This window comes from Ornithorhynchus anatinus, chromosome 3 (genome assembly GCF_004115215.2).
Source record: "Ornithorhynchus anatinus isolate Pmale09 chromosome 3, mOrnAna1.pri.v4, whole genome shotgun sequence".
NCBI lineage: Eukaryota > Metazoa > Chordata > Mammalia > Monotremata > Ornithorhynchidae > Ornithorhynchus > Ornithorhynchus anatinus.
Window position 1 is genome coordinate 40,549,259 of NC_041730.1, and position 15,781 is coordinate 40,565,039.

Here is a 15,781-nt window from a genome sequence, read left to right on the forward strand (position 1 = left end):
TATTGAGCTCTTACTGTGTGCAGATCACTGTACTGAGCACTTGGGAGAGTACAATATAACAGAAATGGTAGACACCTTTCCTGTCCACAAAGAGCTTACAGTGTAGACATTAACATAAGTAAATAAATTATGGAGAGGTACACAGGTGCTGTGGGAGGGGTGAAAAAGGGGAGCAAATCCAAATGCAAAGGCTATTTGGAAGACAGTGGGAGAAGAGGAAATGAGGGCTTAGTCGGGACTTGTGCCTTCGATAAGGTTTTGAAGGTGGGGAGAGTGATGTCTGTCTGATAGTTAGAGGGAAGGATATCCAGGCAGAGGCTAGTTGTGGGTGAGAGGTCGGCGGCATGACAGACAAGATGGAGCAGCGTGGCTTACCGGAAGGAGCACGGGCTTGGGAGTCAGAGGTCATGGGTTCTAATCCCTGCTCCGCCACTTGTCTGCTATGTGACCTTGGGCAAGTCACTTAACTTCTCTGGGCCTCGGTTTCCTCATCTGTAAAATGGGGATTAAGGCTGTGAGCCCCACGTGGGACAACCTGATTACTTTCTACCTACCCTAGCGCTTAGAACAGTAGTTGGCACATAGTAAGTGCTTAACAAATATTATTATTATTATTAGAGGAGCAAAGTGTGTGGGCTGGGCTGTAGTGGGAGAGGAAGGAAGCCAGAGGTGAGGAAGCCAGAGTTCAGATCATACCTGCAATAATTCCGTCCATCTGTTCCAGGGCCGCCTCGAGCATGTGACTGGCGTCAGAAGCCATGGCCGGTTCTCGAATTAAGCTTGTCTCCTGTTCCTCCTGAAACCAGCAGAGAAACAAAGGCAACGTGTTCGATGGCTCCAAATTCCAGGCGGCCCTTGCGGCTGTTCTGGAAGCTGGCCAGTTTTGACGGAGTTTCCCCTTGCAGGCTGGCAGGTGTCACTGGGATGTCTGTCTATGCCTACAGAGGCTGGGGGGGTGGTTCTGGGGGACACCCTTTCTCTGGTCTGTAATTCACAGCTGCCCAAGAGGACTATGAATAATAACTATAGTATTTGTTAAGCGCTTACTCTGTGCCAAGCACTGTTCAAAGCACTGAGGATACAAGTTAATCAGGTTGGACACAGTCCTTGTCCCGCATGGGGCTCACACTCTTAATCCTCATTTAACTGACAAGGTAACTGAGGTGCAGAGCAGTAAAGTGACTTGCCCAAGGTTACACAGCTGATGTTTGGCGGAGCCAGGATTAGAACCCAGGTCCACGGGCCTTCGGCTGGTGGCTCCCGTCCGTCGTGTTCTGATCTTCCAGTCGTGACCCTGGAATTTCCCCAGTGAAGACACCCCTTTCCTGGACACTCCAACCTTTCCCAACTGGACCTCTGGACTGGACGAATTTCCAGGGCGAATTGCCAACCTGGTCCAAAGCTGAGTTTGGACCGAACTGGGGGTTCTGCTGTCCTCATGCCCCAAAATGACCTGTGTTAAGAGGGATTGGGGTCCCTTTCAATGGTTTGGTTCTGCCTGGAGCAGAGGTAGAAGGTGGATAGGAGCAGCAGAAAGATAAATAAAGATTTCAATCTTTATTTGTCTTTCTTTCCCACAAGAGCAGGGAGCTTTCAGGTCAACCGTGCACAGCCACAGGTGAAGGAAGAAGACAAAAGAAGAGTGATTAATAAGGGGTAGGTGGGAGGGGCAGGAAGGGGAGGGGTGGGAAGAACTGAGCAGACACAGCTCAAAGCTGACTAGGCTCAGCTGGGTGGGTGCAGTAGCCTAGTGGATAAAGCACGGGCCTGGGAGTCAGAAGGACCTGAGTTCTAATCCCAGCTCTGCCACTTGTCTGCTGTGTGACCTTGGGGAAGTCACTTCACTCCTCTGGGCCTCAGTTATTTCACCTGTAAAATAGGGATTAAATGTTCTTCCCTCCAGTATAGATTGTGAACCTCATATGGGACAGGGTTTGTGCCCAAGCTGATTAGCTTGCATCTACTTCAGGGCTTAGTACAGTGCCAGGTGCAATCTAACAGATGATCAAACCCACTCTGAGCTGTGGTCTTGCTTCATCCCTCCAATGTGACTGGATTTTGGAGTCACCTTAAATCAGGTGGGCGTGAGCCTTACAAGGGGGGAAAGAGAAGGAGGGAGACAAAAAGGGAGGTCCTATCATTCAGCTTAAGGCACTCAATCGGCTCTCTCCCCGACCTGTCCTTCACTTCTCTCCCACAACTGAATCCACACACCGCTTCTCTAACATCAGCCTATTCACTGTGCCTTACTTGGCTTTTACCCCCTCAACTTCCTTCCCCCTTTCAAATTCCCCAAAACACCACTCTCCCCATCTTCAAAGCCCTACTAAAATCTCTTGTGGCCTCACTGATTCATCCCTCAATTTTCCAATTCTCGTATCGACTATGCATTTGAATCCATACCTCCTAAGCATTTCGGTACTCACCTCACCCCCAACCCAAGACATTTAGATTCATCAGTCAATGGTAATCTTAAAGTGAGGAGAAATCATCATCATCAATGCTAGTTATTGAGCGAGCACTGTACTAAGCGGTTTGGAAAATGCAACAGAATTTCCTGCCCATTATAATTTGGTTGCTTCCCCTATCTGTAATGTATTTTAATGTCCATATCTTCTGCTGGATTGTAAGCTTCTTGAGGGCTGTGAGCTTGTTGTGGGCAGGGATTGTCACTGTTTATTGTTGTATTGCACTTTCCCAGGTGCTTCATATAGTGCTCTGCACACAGTAAGCACTTAATACGATTGATTGTATTAATACTCTGTTGTACTCCCCCAAGCACACATTGAAGTGTTCCACAAATAACACGGACCTTCTGATCAACCTAACTGTGTTTTTATTACAAAGTAGCCCCATTCTTCCACTCTGTCCTCCTCCTCACAATTTTATTTTTTGGTAGTTGTTAAGCTCTTACTATGTGACAGGCTCTGTGCTAAGCACCAGGGTAGATACAAGATGAACTCGTTAGACACAATCCTTATCCCATATGGGGCTCATGGTACAAGTCAGAGGGAGGGGAATTTAATCCCCATATTTCAGATGAGGTAACTGAAGCATGGAGAAGTTGAGATTTACCCAAGGTCACATGGAAGACAAGAGGCAGAGTCGGGATCAGAACCCAGGTCCTCTGGCTCCCAGGCCTAGACTCACTGTGGGCTAGTCTAGGGCCTAAATAATAATAGTAACGGTGGCATTTGTTAAGCACTTACTATATGCCAGGAACTGCACTAAGCGCTGCAATAAATACAAGATAATCAGGTTGGACATAGTCCCTCTTGCATATGGAGCTGACAGTCTAAACAGGAAGGAGAATAGGTCCTAGTTAAGGAATTTTCAGGGTTGAGCACATCCATAGTGCAATGCATTATCAAGGATTATTTATATTAATGTCTCTCTCCCCAGCTAGACTCTAAGCTCGTTATGGGCAGGGAACGATTCCCAACTCTGTTATATTGTACTTTCCCAAGCTCTTAGTACAACGCTCTTGCACACAGGAAGGGCTCAACAAATACGACTGATAGCTGACTGACCCTGCCCTAGCCAGAGAATCAGGAGCCAGAGAGAATTCACGATACCTCCGCCCGGCCCCCAGATTTCTGAATATCTTCCTCCCTACGAAAGCAACGGAGGCAGCTTGGCAAGAGAGGGAAAGGCATTGGTTGAATCTCACCTCCTGCATAAGGGCAGAAAGCATGAAGGAAGAGTTTGGAGATAAATGATTTGTGAATGCAAAGTGGGTGTGGGCCATGACATTAAGGAGTGGAGGAATAATGCAATATTTCTGGCTTGACATCTTTTTCCAGCCCTACCAGTTTAATGAGCTCTGTGCACAGTATTCGATTTTCCTCAGCCACTCCTTTTTCTCTCTGTTCCCGAGGGAAATGTTGGGGCGGCCGCCCCTGTTCCTCCACCTCCCCTCTCCCCCCACCCCCCCCGAGACTCTTTACATTGGCTCACACTCGTACGAGACGCTAGGTGCTCTAACACGCTGCAGCTGGCAAACTCAGCTCCTCCACTGGCGGGACCAAAAACTAGCATTATATTTTCTCCACGGAAACTCCCGAAGCCCCCACTGAGAGGAAGATGATTCCTGATCTGTAGCCACTTTTCCCTTGCACCAGGAAATTCCGGAGGGGATGGCGGACTCACACGGCCACCCACCCAACCCCAAAGGGTGCTTGGAAAACCCCAAGGTGGTCTTAATTAGGAAAACGATAAACACGCACCTTAGTGATCCCTCAGAAACGAATTCTCTTTTGTCCAATTGGCAGAGCCTCTGTCCTGGGACTCCATCCTCACCCTTACAGCAGATGACCAACTCCCCAAAGAACCACCGGAGCCAGTGACTTGAGGGTAATTGTGCAGAGCCCAGCCCAGAAATGAAAGAGCGGGGCTCCCGTGAATTATGATTGCTCAAGATCATCCACTGCTAAGTAATAGGCTCAGCCAGGAAGTAGACCGTAAATTGGTCTTAACGCTCTATTTACCCAGTTGGACCACGAGGAACGAAATAGAAATGTTGGGTTTCAGAGATTGGGTCTTCCCACTTAATGAAGTTGGAAAGTGGATGATGAGGCTATTCCTCCCAGGTTTAGCCCTGAGGGCCAGGTATTCTTCTTATGGTACTTGTTAAGTGCTTACTATGGGCCAGGCACTGTACTATGTGCTGGAGTAGATACAAGCTAATCAGGTTGGACACAGTCCAAGTTCCACACTGGGGTCACAGTCTTAATCCCCACTTTATTCATTCAATTGTATTTATTGAGCGCTTACTGTGTGCAGAGCACAGTACTAAGCACTTGGAAAGTACAATTCAGCAACAGATAGAGACAATCCCTACCCAACCACAAGCTCACAGTCTAGAAGTGAAGCACAGAGAAGTGAAGCAACTTGCCCAAGGTCACAGAACAGGCAAGTAGAGGAGCTTTCTGATTCCCTGCTCTCTATCCATTAGGCAACACTGCTTCTCATAAGGTATTCCAGACTTAATAGCTCTCTGGACATACCGAAGCCTTTTTCAGCCCTTTCTCTCACCCGTTTTGTCCCTCCACAGTCAGTCCAAACAAGCATTCTCTTCTCCCCCATGCACAAGAGTTTCTCCCTCTTGAGAAGCCCGGAGCCTAATTCAACCTTCACCCCTTGCTTGCTATGGGGGGAGCGAGCCCAGGCCTAGAAGCCAGAGGGCCTGAATCCTAATCCCGGCTCCGCTACTTTTCTGCTGCACATAACCTTGCGCAAGTCGCTTCACTTTTCTGGGCCTCGGTTCTATCATCTAAAATGGGGATTTTACAACCCTCATGTAAAATGGAGATGAAGTCAGTGCGTCTAAGGTGGGGAGGGACTGGGTCCAACCCGATTTGCTTGTATTCACCCCAGCTCTAAGTACAGTGCCTGGCACACAGTAAGCACTTAAATACCAACATTAACAAATACCATCTCCCTTATCCTTTGAGGGGGGGAATTAATATTTATTCATATTAATATCTATCTCCTTCTCTAGACTGTAAACTTGTTATGGGCAGGGAACGTCTCTGCTAATTCTGCGGTATTCTCCTCTCCCAAGCATTCAATACAGTGCTCTTCTCATAGTAAGCACTCGATAAATACCACCGATGGAATGATCGAAGACTAATGAGCTTGCCCTTTACCTACCAACCTCTGAGGGCCTTATGGGTTCTAATTACTGTGCCTCAGTTCCCTCATCTGTGAAATGGGGATTAAGACTGGGAGCCCCATGTGGGACATGGACTGTGTCCAAACGGACTAGCTTGCATCTACACCCTGGTACTTAGAACAGTGCTTGGCACTGAGTAAGAGCTTAACCTGTTTACCCTTTTTTTTTGTTTTGTTTTGTTTTTACCACTGGGAGGGGAACCTAACAAAATGTAGCTGACTGTGCTACACTTTATTTTTAAACCAGGACTTTCTAATGACCCATCCAAGGATCAGCCCAAAATAGCTTACCCAGAAGCCACCAGACCGTCCGATTCTCAACACTTTTCAGTCATCGCCCCTGACTCGTTAGCTTCTGTTCCATTCCCACTCTCCGGACTGTCAGCTTGTTGCAGGCAAGGAATATATCTATTTATTGTTCTGCTGTACTCTCCTAAGTGCTTAGTACAGTGCCCTGCACATAGTAAATGCTCAGTAAATACGATCAAATGAATGAGTGAATGAACTCTCGGCTCAGATCGGCCTGCAGAACCAAGCAAGGTGGTCCCAGGAAGAGGACAGAGAGGCAGCAGGATAAACTGGTTGACGGGCACCAGAACTGCTCTGTGCCTCAGTTTCCTCATTTGTAAAATGGGGATTTGTCACCCGTCGCCAAAGCGGTTCTCCTACTACTCAGACTGTATGCCTGATGAGGGACAAGGACCATGTCTGATTTGATTATCTTGTAGCTTCCCCAGCTCTAAGTACAATCAATCCATCAGTTATATTTATCGAGCGCTTACTGTGTGCAGGGAACTGTGCTAAGCTCTTGGGAGGGTACAATCCAACAATATAACAGACACATTCCCTACTCCTTCCCACAGCAAATGTTTAAAACCACCATTATCATTATCAATGTGGTATTTATTACCAATTATGATTTGCTAAGCACTGTGTTAAGTGCTGGAAGGGACATATCAGATTGGACACAGTCCCTGCCCCACACAGGGTTCAGCATAAGAAGGGAGGAAGAACAGGCATTTTATCCCCATTTTACAGATGAGAGAACTGAGGACCAGAAGAGTTAAGTGATTTGCCCAAGGTCACTTGACAAGCAAGTGATGGAGCCAGGACTAAAACCCAAAAGGTGGGGCTTAGTCTGGTAAAGCCTCTTGGAGGAGATGAGCCAACAATAAGGCTTTGAAGTGGAGGAGAGTCATTGTCTGTTGGATTTGAGGAGGGAGGGGGTTCCACGACAGAGGCAGGACATGAGCTAGGGATTGGAGAGACAGGCGAGATGGAGACACAGTGAGAAGGTTAGCACTAGAGGAGAGAAGTGTGCGTTCTGGGTTGTAGAAGGAGAGAAGCGAGGTGAGGTAGGAGTAGGCAAGGTGGTAGAGTGCTTTAAAGCCAATGGTGAGTTCTTGTTTGATGTGGAGGTGGATGGGCAACGACTGGAGTTTTTTGAGGAGTGGGGTGGCATGTCCTGAATATTTTTTGTAGAAAAATGATCCAGGCAATCGAGTGAAGTATGGATCGGAGTGGGGAGAGACAGGAGTCTGAGAGGTCTAATCCCTATTCTGCCACAGAGACTGCTGTGTGACCTTGGGCAAGTCACTTCACTTCTCTGGACCTCAGTTCCCTCATCTGTACAGTGGGGATTAAGACTATTAGCCCCATGTAGGACAGAGACTGTGTCCAACCCGATTTGCTTGGTAACTACCCCAGCACTTAGAACAGTGCTTGGCACATAGTAAGCACTTAAATATAATAATCATTATTAAAATGATCATTATAACTTCTCAGTGCCTCAGGTACCTCATAAATAAAATGGGGATAAAGACTGTGAGCCCCATATGGGACAGGGACTGTGTCCAACCTGATTACTTTGTATCTACCCCAGCGCTTAGAAGAGTTCTTGGCAAGTAGTAAGCGTTTAACAAATACCATCATCATTATTATTATTATTGTTGTTACTACAATCCAGAGTCTCTCTGCTCTCCAGCCCATCCCCCGGCTTCCATTTTCCCACTGGCACAGGGCAGAGTGAAACTGCTATGAGGACATAACAGGTGCAGGGTTTTTTCTTCCACCACTTAGTCAGGAGAGACGATCTTGCCTCAGGGCCAAGCCATCCCCCTGTCACCGGCTCTTTGTGGGCAGGGGGTGTGTGTTATATTATTCTATTGTGCCCTCCCAAGCGTGAAATACAGTGCTCTGCACACGGGAAGCGCTCGATAAATATGACTGACTGATTTTAAATGTTTGGATTGTTGGAAATGGAGGGCTTTTGGGGTCTGAACTGGGTGATTTGTCCCAGGGTGTCTCCCCTCGCTCTCTCACTGTGGGCCATCAGGGCAGCCCTCTATAAAACAGAACCTTGAACTCCTCCTCCTCCTCCCTCGCCTTCCCTCCCTGTGCTCTTCATGAAAGCCATCTTGGTCCACAGCACTCAGGGCAACCCAAAGGGAAGTAAATGCAAGAGGATAAAATGATCTTTGTCATGGCCTGGGGGATCAATCGATCCACGGCATTTATCGAGTGCTTACTATGAGCAGAGCACTGTGCTAAGTGCTTGGTATAGAGAGCAGGGCCTCAGTGATTCGTTTGAGCTGTTCTACCAGCGCAACATACGAACGAGATTCAGGATCAAGTGGCAAGATAGAACAGCAAGCAAAGGAGTCCTGACGCTAAGTCAGCCTTCCAGCATGGCAGACAGGCTTACCGCCACACAACTGTTGAGCGCTTACGACATACTGAGTAATGTACTAAGCTTTTAGTACAGGGAGCAGGGCCTTCGGTGCCTCTGGGCCAGCTCCAATGACACTTTTGAGCTGTTCTATCTGTGCAACATATAAATCAGGCTCAGGATCAAGTGGCAAGACTCTCCCCCTTCTTCACTCTCCCTGTCCCCAGCTCTGTCCTGCTGTGGGCCTTGGAACCCCCTCTCCATCGTGGGCAAATCCCCATTCCTCTTCCATCTGTTCCGGTTCAACTCCCCGTCCTTCTCCTCGCCAGCCCGGAGGTCTGGCTCACCGGCTCCCACTCTCCCTCATTACTTATCATCCCCGGGGTGGGGGTGAGAGTCATCTGCCCATCCTGGCTCACAGGTTTCCAGTCCTTCTCATTATCCTTCATCCCCAGGGGCAGGGGGGAGGGAGAGTCATCTTCCCAACCTGACTTTCGGGGGTCCCACTCCTCCTTATTAATAATGTTGGTATTTATTAAGCGCTTCTATGTGCAGAGCACTGTTCTAAGCACTGGGGTAGATACAGGGTAAACAGGTTGTCCCACGTGAGGCTCACAGTCTTCATCCTCATTTTATAGATGAGGTAACCGAGGCACAGAGAAGTTAAGTTAAGCCCACAGTCACACAGCTGACAAGTGGCCGAGCTGGGATTCGAACCCATGACCTCCGACTCCCAATCATCCCTGGGGGCAGGGATGTGGGATTCAGCTTCCCAACTTGGCTCACAGACTCCCACTCCTCCTCATTGCCCATCATCCCCAGGGGCAGGAGTCAGCTCCCCAATGTCTCTTTGGCCCCATTTAGTCTAAGAAGCAATATGGCCTAATGGAAAGAGCACCACTTTGGGAGACAGATCCCTTCATGCGTTCATTCAACTGTATTTATTAAGCGCCACACCTGGGTTCTAATCCCAGCTCTGCCACTTGACTGCGATATGACCTTGGACAAGTCATTTAACTTCTCTATGCCTCAGTTCTCTCATCTGCAAAATGGGGATTCAATAGCTGTTCCCCCGGGCCTCCCCGCTACTTAGACTGTGAGCCCTGTGTAGAACCTGATTATCTTGCAGTGATTGTCTCTATTTGTAGCCCAGTTGTACTTTCCAAGCGCTTAGTATAGTGTTCTGCACACAGAAAGTGCTCAATAAATCCAATTGAATAAATGAATATGGTAAGCGCTTAACAAAGAAGAATAATAGTAAATATCATCTAGTCCCCTCTCTCATTTTCTCTTCTTTTGAATCCCTCATCAACTACCTCTACCATCCCACTACAGCTGCTGCCATATATTGCTTGCTCTCAACTAATAATCTTACTATGTATTAAGGTTTTTACCATGTGCTGTAGCACTGGGATAGCGAGGGGATAATCACATGGGACAGATTCTCAATCTCCTAATTCCAGCTCAGCATTTCTGACTGAGATATTCTTTTCTCTTTTAATCAATCATATCCACTGAGAGCTTACTGTGTGCAGAACACTATACTAAGCACTTGGAAGAGTACAACATAACAGAGTTGGTAGACACGTTCCCTGCACACAAGTTTACAGTCCAACCCTTCCTCATCACTCCTGTTTCCTACTCGAATCCTTATGAGACTTCAAGTTCTAGGTATGTGATTCATTTATTCATTCAATCCTATGTATTGAGTACTCACTGCGAGCAAAGCACTGTACTAAGCACTTGGGAGAGTACAATATAACAGAATTGGGGGACTCATTCCCCGCCCACAACGAGCTCTTCGAAACTTCGGTAATTCACTTCCTGACACTTATCAACTAAGCTGATCTCTTGCTTGACTCGACTTATACCAGACATCAACAATCAACCAGTCATATTATTGAGTACTTACTGTGTGACTTACTGTGTGAAGAGCACTGTACTAAGTGCTTGGGAGAGTACAGTATGAAGTTGGAAGTCATGTACCCTGCCCTCAATAAGTTTACAGTCCAGAGAGGAGATAGTCTTTAATATAAATAAATTAGATATGGACCTAAGTGTTGTGGAGCTGAGGGAGGGGTGAATAAAGGGTGCAAATCCAAATTCAAGGGTGTCGTAGACAGTATGGACACTTGTTCAATCTCACCTCCAGACAATGATCCGTCCCTAATCTCACCAAGTTATTTAACAGTTAATGCTTAATAAATATCCTTAGTATTACTTCTATTACTACTACTGTAGTAGAAAGCTCCTCCTCTAGACTGTAATTTCTTTGTGGACAAGGAACATGTCTGCTAACTGTTGTGTTGTGCCCATACTCTCTCAAGTGCTCAGAAGAGTGTTCTGCACAAAGTAAGTGCTCAAGAAATATCAATGATTGATCGCTACTACTATGAGCATTTTAGGACTTATCTTCTGGAGGGTTCGCCTTTGAGGGTAACAGAGTTATCAGATTGCAATCTAACATGTCTCTCATTTTTACTAGAGGTTCCTAATCCCTAGTGCAGTGCTCTACACAGAGTAGGTGCTCAGAGAGCACTGAGGATGTTGGTGGGCTTTTCAAGAGGAAGGAGCCTAGCTGGCTCAGCTAATGAGGAACCATACAGCCACCTGAAAACCAGGAGTTTTCCTAGTGCTGGAGGCTTGCTGGTGAAAACGGAAAGGGAAGAATCAACTTTCTCCAGGTTCATCAGGGGCAACCTCCTCTCCGAGCATTTTGGCTGGACTTCATAGGTGAAATTCCTTGGGACCCTTTGGCCCGAGTGGGGCTATAAGACTCTTAATTCCTACATCACAATCTTCAGCTTCAAGATCAAAACCAGAAAACCTCCATCCGAAAGGCAAAGACTCATGGGCATTTGGTGGGAGTTGTCTGTGCGATGGTCCTGTGGCCTAAGAAAGTGTTCTAATGTGTCTAGCCTCCTCTCAGCAAAAGTCTGACCGTTACACTCTGTGCCAGCCAAGGACAGGAATGGGGAAATCTGCTGACATATGCAGCACAGTGGCCTGGGAGTTAGAAGGAGGTGGGTATTAATCCCAGCTCCACACTTGTCCGCTATCTGATCTTGGACAAGTCACTTTACTTCTCTGGGCATCAGTTACCTCATCTGTAAAATGGGGATTGGGACTACGAGCCTCATGGCACTGAGAACAATCTGATTACCTTCTATCTACCCCAGTGCTTAGAAGAGTGCCTGGCACATAGCACTAAACAAATGCAAGAATTATTTAACACCCATGACATTACAATTCACTTGCTATCTCTTCAGACTTCATTGAAATTAGGGCTCAAAAATGAATCCGACAGTAGACGCAATAAGATGACAAGAGGATTTATGGGGACACAGGCCTGGTGTCTAGATACCCGCTGATGGCTTAACCCCTAAATAGAATACCACTCTTCAGATGTTTCCTCAGGAACAGATCCTGCTTTTTTTTTTCATTATTTAATGGTATTTGTTAAGCACTTACTATATGCCAGCCATGGTACTAAGCACTACAAGCTAATCGGGTTGGACACAGTCCAAATTGTGCTCACTGACTTAATCCTCATTTTATAGATGAGGTCACTGAGGTCCAGAAAAGTGAAGTGACTTGCCCAAGATCACACAGCAGACAAGTGATGGAGCTGGGATAGGAACCCAGATCCTCTGACTACCGGGCCTGTGTTTCCCACTCTAGCAGAAGTCCAGGAAGTCACCTGGACTGGAAACCACTGGAAGCAGGTGGTTTCACCTTACACAATCCCTGGACAAATACCCAGCAGTGGATACAAACATGACCTGAGTTCTGAAGAGTTTTAATAACTGTGGTATTGGTTAAGTCCCTGCTATGTGCTTGGCACTGTTCTAAGTACTGAGGTAGCTATGAGCTGATCAATTGGGTGTACTATCCCAAGCACTACTATCCCAAGCACTTAGTACAGGGCTCTAAACGCAGAAAGCACTTAAATACAATTGATTGGCGCAGGTCCTGTCCCACGCGGGGCTTAGAGTCTAAGGAAGGAGAGAATACGGGCTTAATCCCTATTTTACAAATGAGGAAACTGAGGCCCAGAGAAGTTCAGTGAGTTGCCCAATTTTACTCAGCAGAAAAGTCGTTGAGCTGGGATTAGAACCCATATGTCCTGATTTCCCGTCCAGTGCTCGTTCATTCATTCATTCAATCTAATTTATTGAAAGCTTACTGTATACAATGCACTGTACTAAGCGCTTGGGAAGGTACAATACAACGATAGACACATTCCTGCCCACAACAGGCTCACAGCCACTAGGCCATGGTTTTCTCTGGTTTCACAGAGATCTGGGATCTACTTAGAGAACTGAGGGTCAACTAGGATAAACCTTGGACTCCTGTTGACCTGACAATATTGGTTTTGACTACTCTGTAAATATTTTAATGTTTGTCATCCCCTTAATATGCAAGCTCCCGTGAGCAGGGAACATGACATTTCTTCATTCTGTTCTTCCCAAGTGCTGAGTCCAGTGCACTGCACCAAATGGAGTAGTGTGATCTAGTGGATAGAGCATGGGCCTGGGAGTCACAAGGACCTGGGTTCTAATCCCAGCTGCTCCACTTATCTTCTATATGACTTTGGGCAAGTCTATTACCTTCTCTGTGCCTCAGTTCCCTCATCTGTTAAATGGGGATTAAGCTCAGGAGCCCCATGTGGGTCATGGACTGTAGCTTGATCTACTCCAGTGCTTAGGACAGTGCCTGTTACATAGTAAGCACTTAATAAATATCATTTTTTAAAACGTGGGGCTCCATAAATACCACTCAACTGGCTTTTCAAAGCACCATCACAAACCACACTGATATTTTACAGAACAGACCTTGTGGTGTCCAGTGTGGGCAGGGAACATGTCTATCAGATTGCAAGCTGCAAGCTTCGGAGAAGCAGCGTGGCTCAGTGGAAAGAGCATGGGCTTTGGAGTCAGAAGTCATGAGTTCGAATCCCAGCTCTGCCACTTGTCAGCTGTGTGACCGTGGGCAAGTCACTTAACTTCTCTGTGCCTCAGTTACCTCATCTGTAAAATGGGGATTAAGACTGTGAGCCCCACGTGGGACATCCTGATTCCCCTGTGTCTACCCCAGCGCTTAGAACAGTGCTCGGCACATAGTAAGCGCTTAACAAATACCAACATTATTATTAAGCTCCCTCTATCTTGGTAGCTTGTTGTGGGCACGGAATGTGTCTACCGACTCTGTCTCACCGTACTCTCCCAAGTGCTAAGCACAGTGCTCCGCACACAGTAAGTATTCAATAAATACTATTGACTGACAAGCACCCATGTGCTTAGGTGACACTCAAGTGCTGCTACTTCTTGATGCAGAGAGAACCCATTGGAGGATTTTGAGGAACGGGGTAGGCACGTGCAAAACAATGTTTTCAAAAAATGATCCGAGCAACAATGTTAAGATGAACTGGAGAGGTTGGAGGCAGGAAGATCAGCAAGCAGGCCAATTCAGTAGGTAGGGAACATGCTTCCAAACCTTATCATGAATCCTCCCAACAACTCAGTACAGTGCTCCGCACACAGTACGCACCCAATAAATACGACTGATTGATTGATTGAACAAGTGTGTAGTGGCTGTTTGGATGGAGAGAAAAGGGCAGAACCTGGAGATGTTGTGAAGAACGGATGGGATTAGGGTTGAAAAGAGAGAGTTGTCAAGACTAAACCTGGGGTTGTGGGCTTGATAAACAGGAAGGATGGTGCTTGCAAATACAAGGGCAAGGGCAACCCAGAAGGGAGTGGGTGAAGAGGAAAAGAGTCAGGGAAGGCCTCTCGGAGATGTGCCTTCAGTAGGGCTTTGAAGGTGGGGAGAATCAAATGTCTTGTCAGATAGGAAGAGGGAGGGCGTTCCAGGCCAGACCAGAGGGAGGGCACGGGTGAGGGGTCAGCGGCGAGACAGATGAGATCAAGGTACAGTGAGTAGGTTAGCGTTAGAGGAGCGAAGTGTGTGGCTGTGTTGTAGTAGGAGAGCAACAGGGTGAGGCAGAAAGGGGCAAGGTGATTGAGTGCTTTAAAGCCAAGATAAGGAGTTAGTTTGACGTGGAGGTGGATGGGCATCCACTGGAGGCTCTGGAGGAGTGGGGAGACATGGCTGTGCCTTTGGGTGCAGGCTTCCCATAAGGCTCAAGCACGAGACTGAGTCAGTTCCGTGTGACCTTGGGCAGAACTCTCAACCGCTCCGGGCCTCGATTTTCTCATCTGTAAAATGGGGGTTAATGACACCTACCCCTCCCACCTCCTGGGACTTTTATGAGGACAAATGAGATAATAGCTCTTTAAGCACTGGACTGTTGGAAGAAAATGGGCTCCATAAAGACTGGGTATAATCATGTTAACATTTTTGATGCTGGGCCCTCCACCACAGAACAAGCCTAGCTTCAGTGACCCAACTTCCCTTGAGAAATACCCCCAAACTTCCTCTACTACTCCAAATCCCTTAACCCCCCAAATAAATTCTATTCTCAGGCATTGGGTTCCTTTTTTTTCCTCCAGTATTTGTTAAGCGCTTATTATATGCCAGGCACTGTTCTAAGTGCCGAGTTAGATACAAGCTATTCAGGTTGGACGCAGTCCGTGTCCCACGTGGGGCTCACGGTCTCAATCCCTATTTTACAGATGAGGTAACTGAGGCCCTGAGAAGCCAAGTGACTTGCCCAAGATCACGCAGCTGACAAGTGGCAGAGCCAGGATTAGAACCCAGTCCTTTTGATTCCCAGGCCCGTGCTAGAACCACTAGGAAACACTGCTTCCTTCTATCCATGTGGGTCACAGGAAGGCATTTCACAACAAGGATTTAGATGGTGTGAGCTCTGCCGTGCTCAGTACGGTGCTCTTCACACAGTAGGCACTCAATAAATACTAATGGATTGATTTGAGAAGGGTGGAGCTGACCAGTTCCAGGAGCACCTTTACAGCCCTGCAGGAGACTGGATTGACCCTGTGACTATTATGACAGGTATGGACTCTCTCTGCTCCCCCTGGGTGACACACCATAAACACCCCCGGCCTCTCTCGAGCAAAATCAGGGGTACCAAGGGAGAGCAGTGGTTGACACATAGTAAGCGCTTAACAAATACCATGAAGACTAAAGGCGACTACAAACTTCTCCCCTTACCTTGTTGAAATGCCACTCTAGTGCTCCTTTCTGTGAAGGGCTGCTTCCTTTTTATTCATTCATAAATTCAATGATATTTATTGAGCGCTTACGTGTGGAGAGCACGGTAAGCGCTTAGGAGAGTACAATATAGCAGCGTGGCTCAGTGGAAAGAGCCCGGGCTTTGGAGTCAGAGGTCATGAGTTCAAATCCCGGCTCTGCCACTTGCCAGCTGTGTGACTGTGGGCAAGTCGCTTCACTTCTCTGTGCCTCAGTTACCTCATCTGTAAAATGGGGATGAAGACTGTGAGCCCCACGTGGGACAAC

General features: G+C 47.2%; 1 protein-coding gene across 5 annotated transcripts in view; it reads right to left on the bottom strand.

Moving 5' to 3' along the window:
* The window catches only part of PPFIBP2 (PPFIA binding protein 2), a 171,462-nt gene that overhangs the window by 135,661 nt on the left and 20,020 nt on the right, over window positions 1-15,781 (bottom strand). For all 5 annotated transcript variants that reach the window (XM_029059793.2, XM_029059792.2, XM_029059791.2 and 2 more), the window contains exon 2: window positions 697-796. In XM_029059793.2, the coding sequence (XP_028915626.1) occupies window positions 697-760 (64 nt within the window). In that variant the 5' untranslated portion in view covers window positions 761-796. The remainder of the gene's footprint in view (window positions 1-696; window positions 797-15,781) is intronic.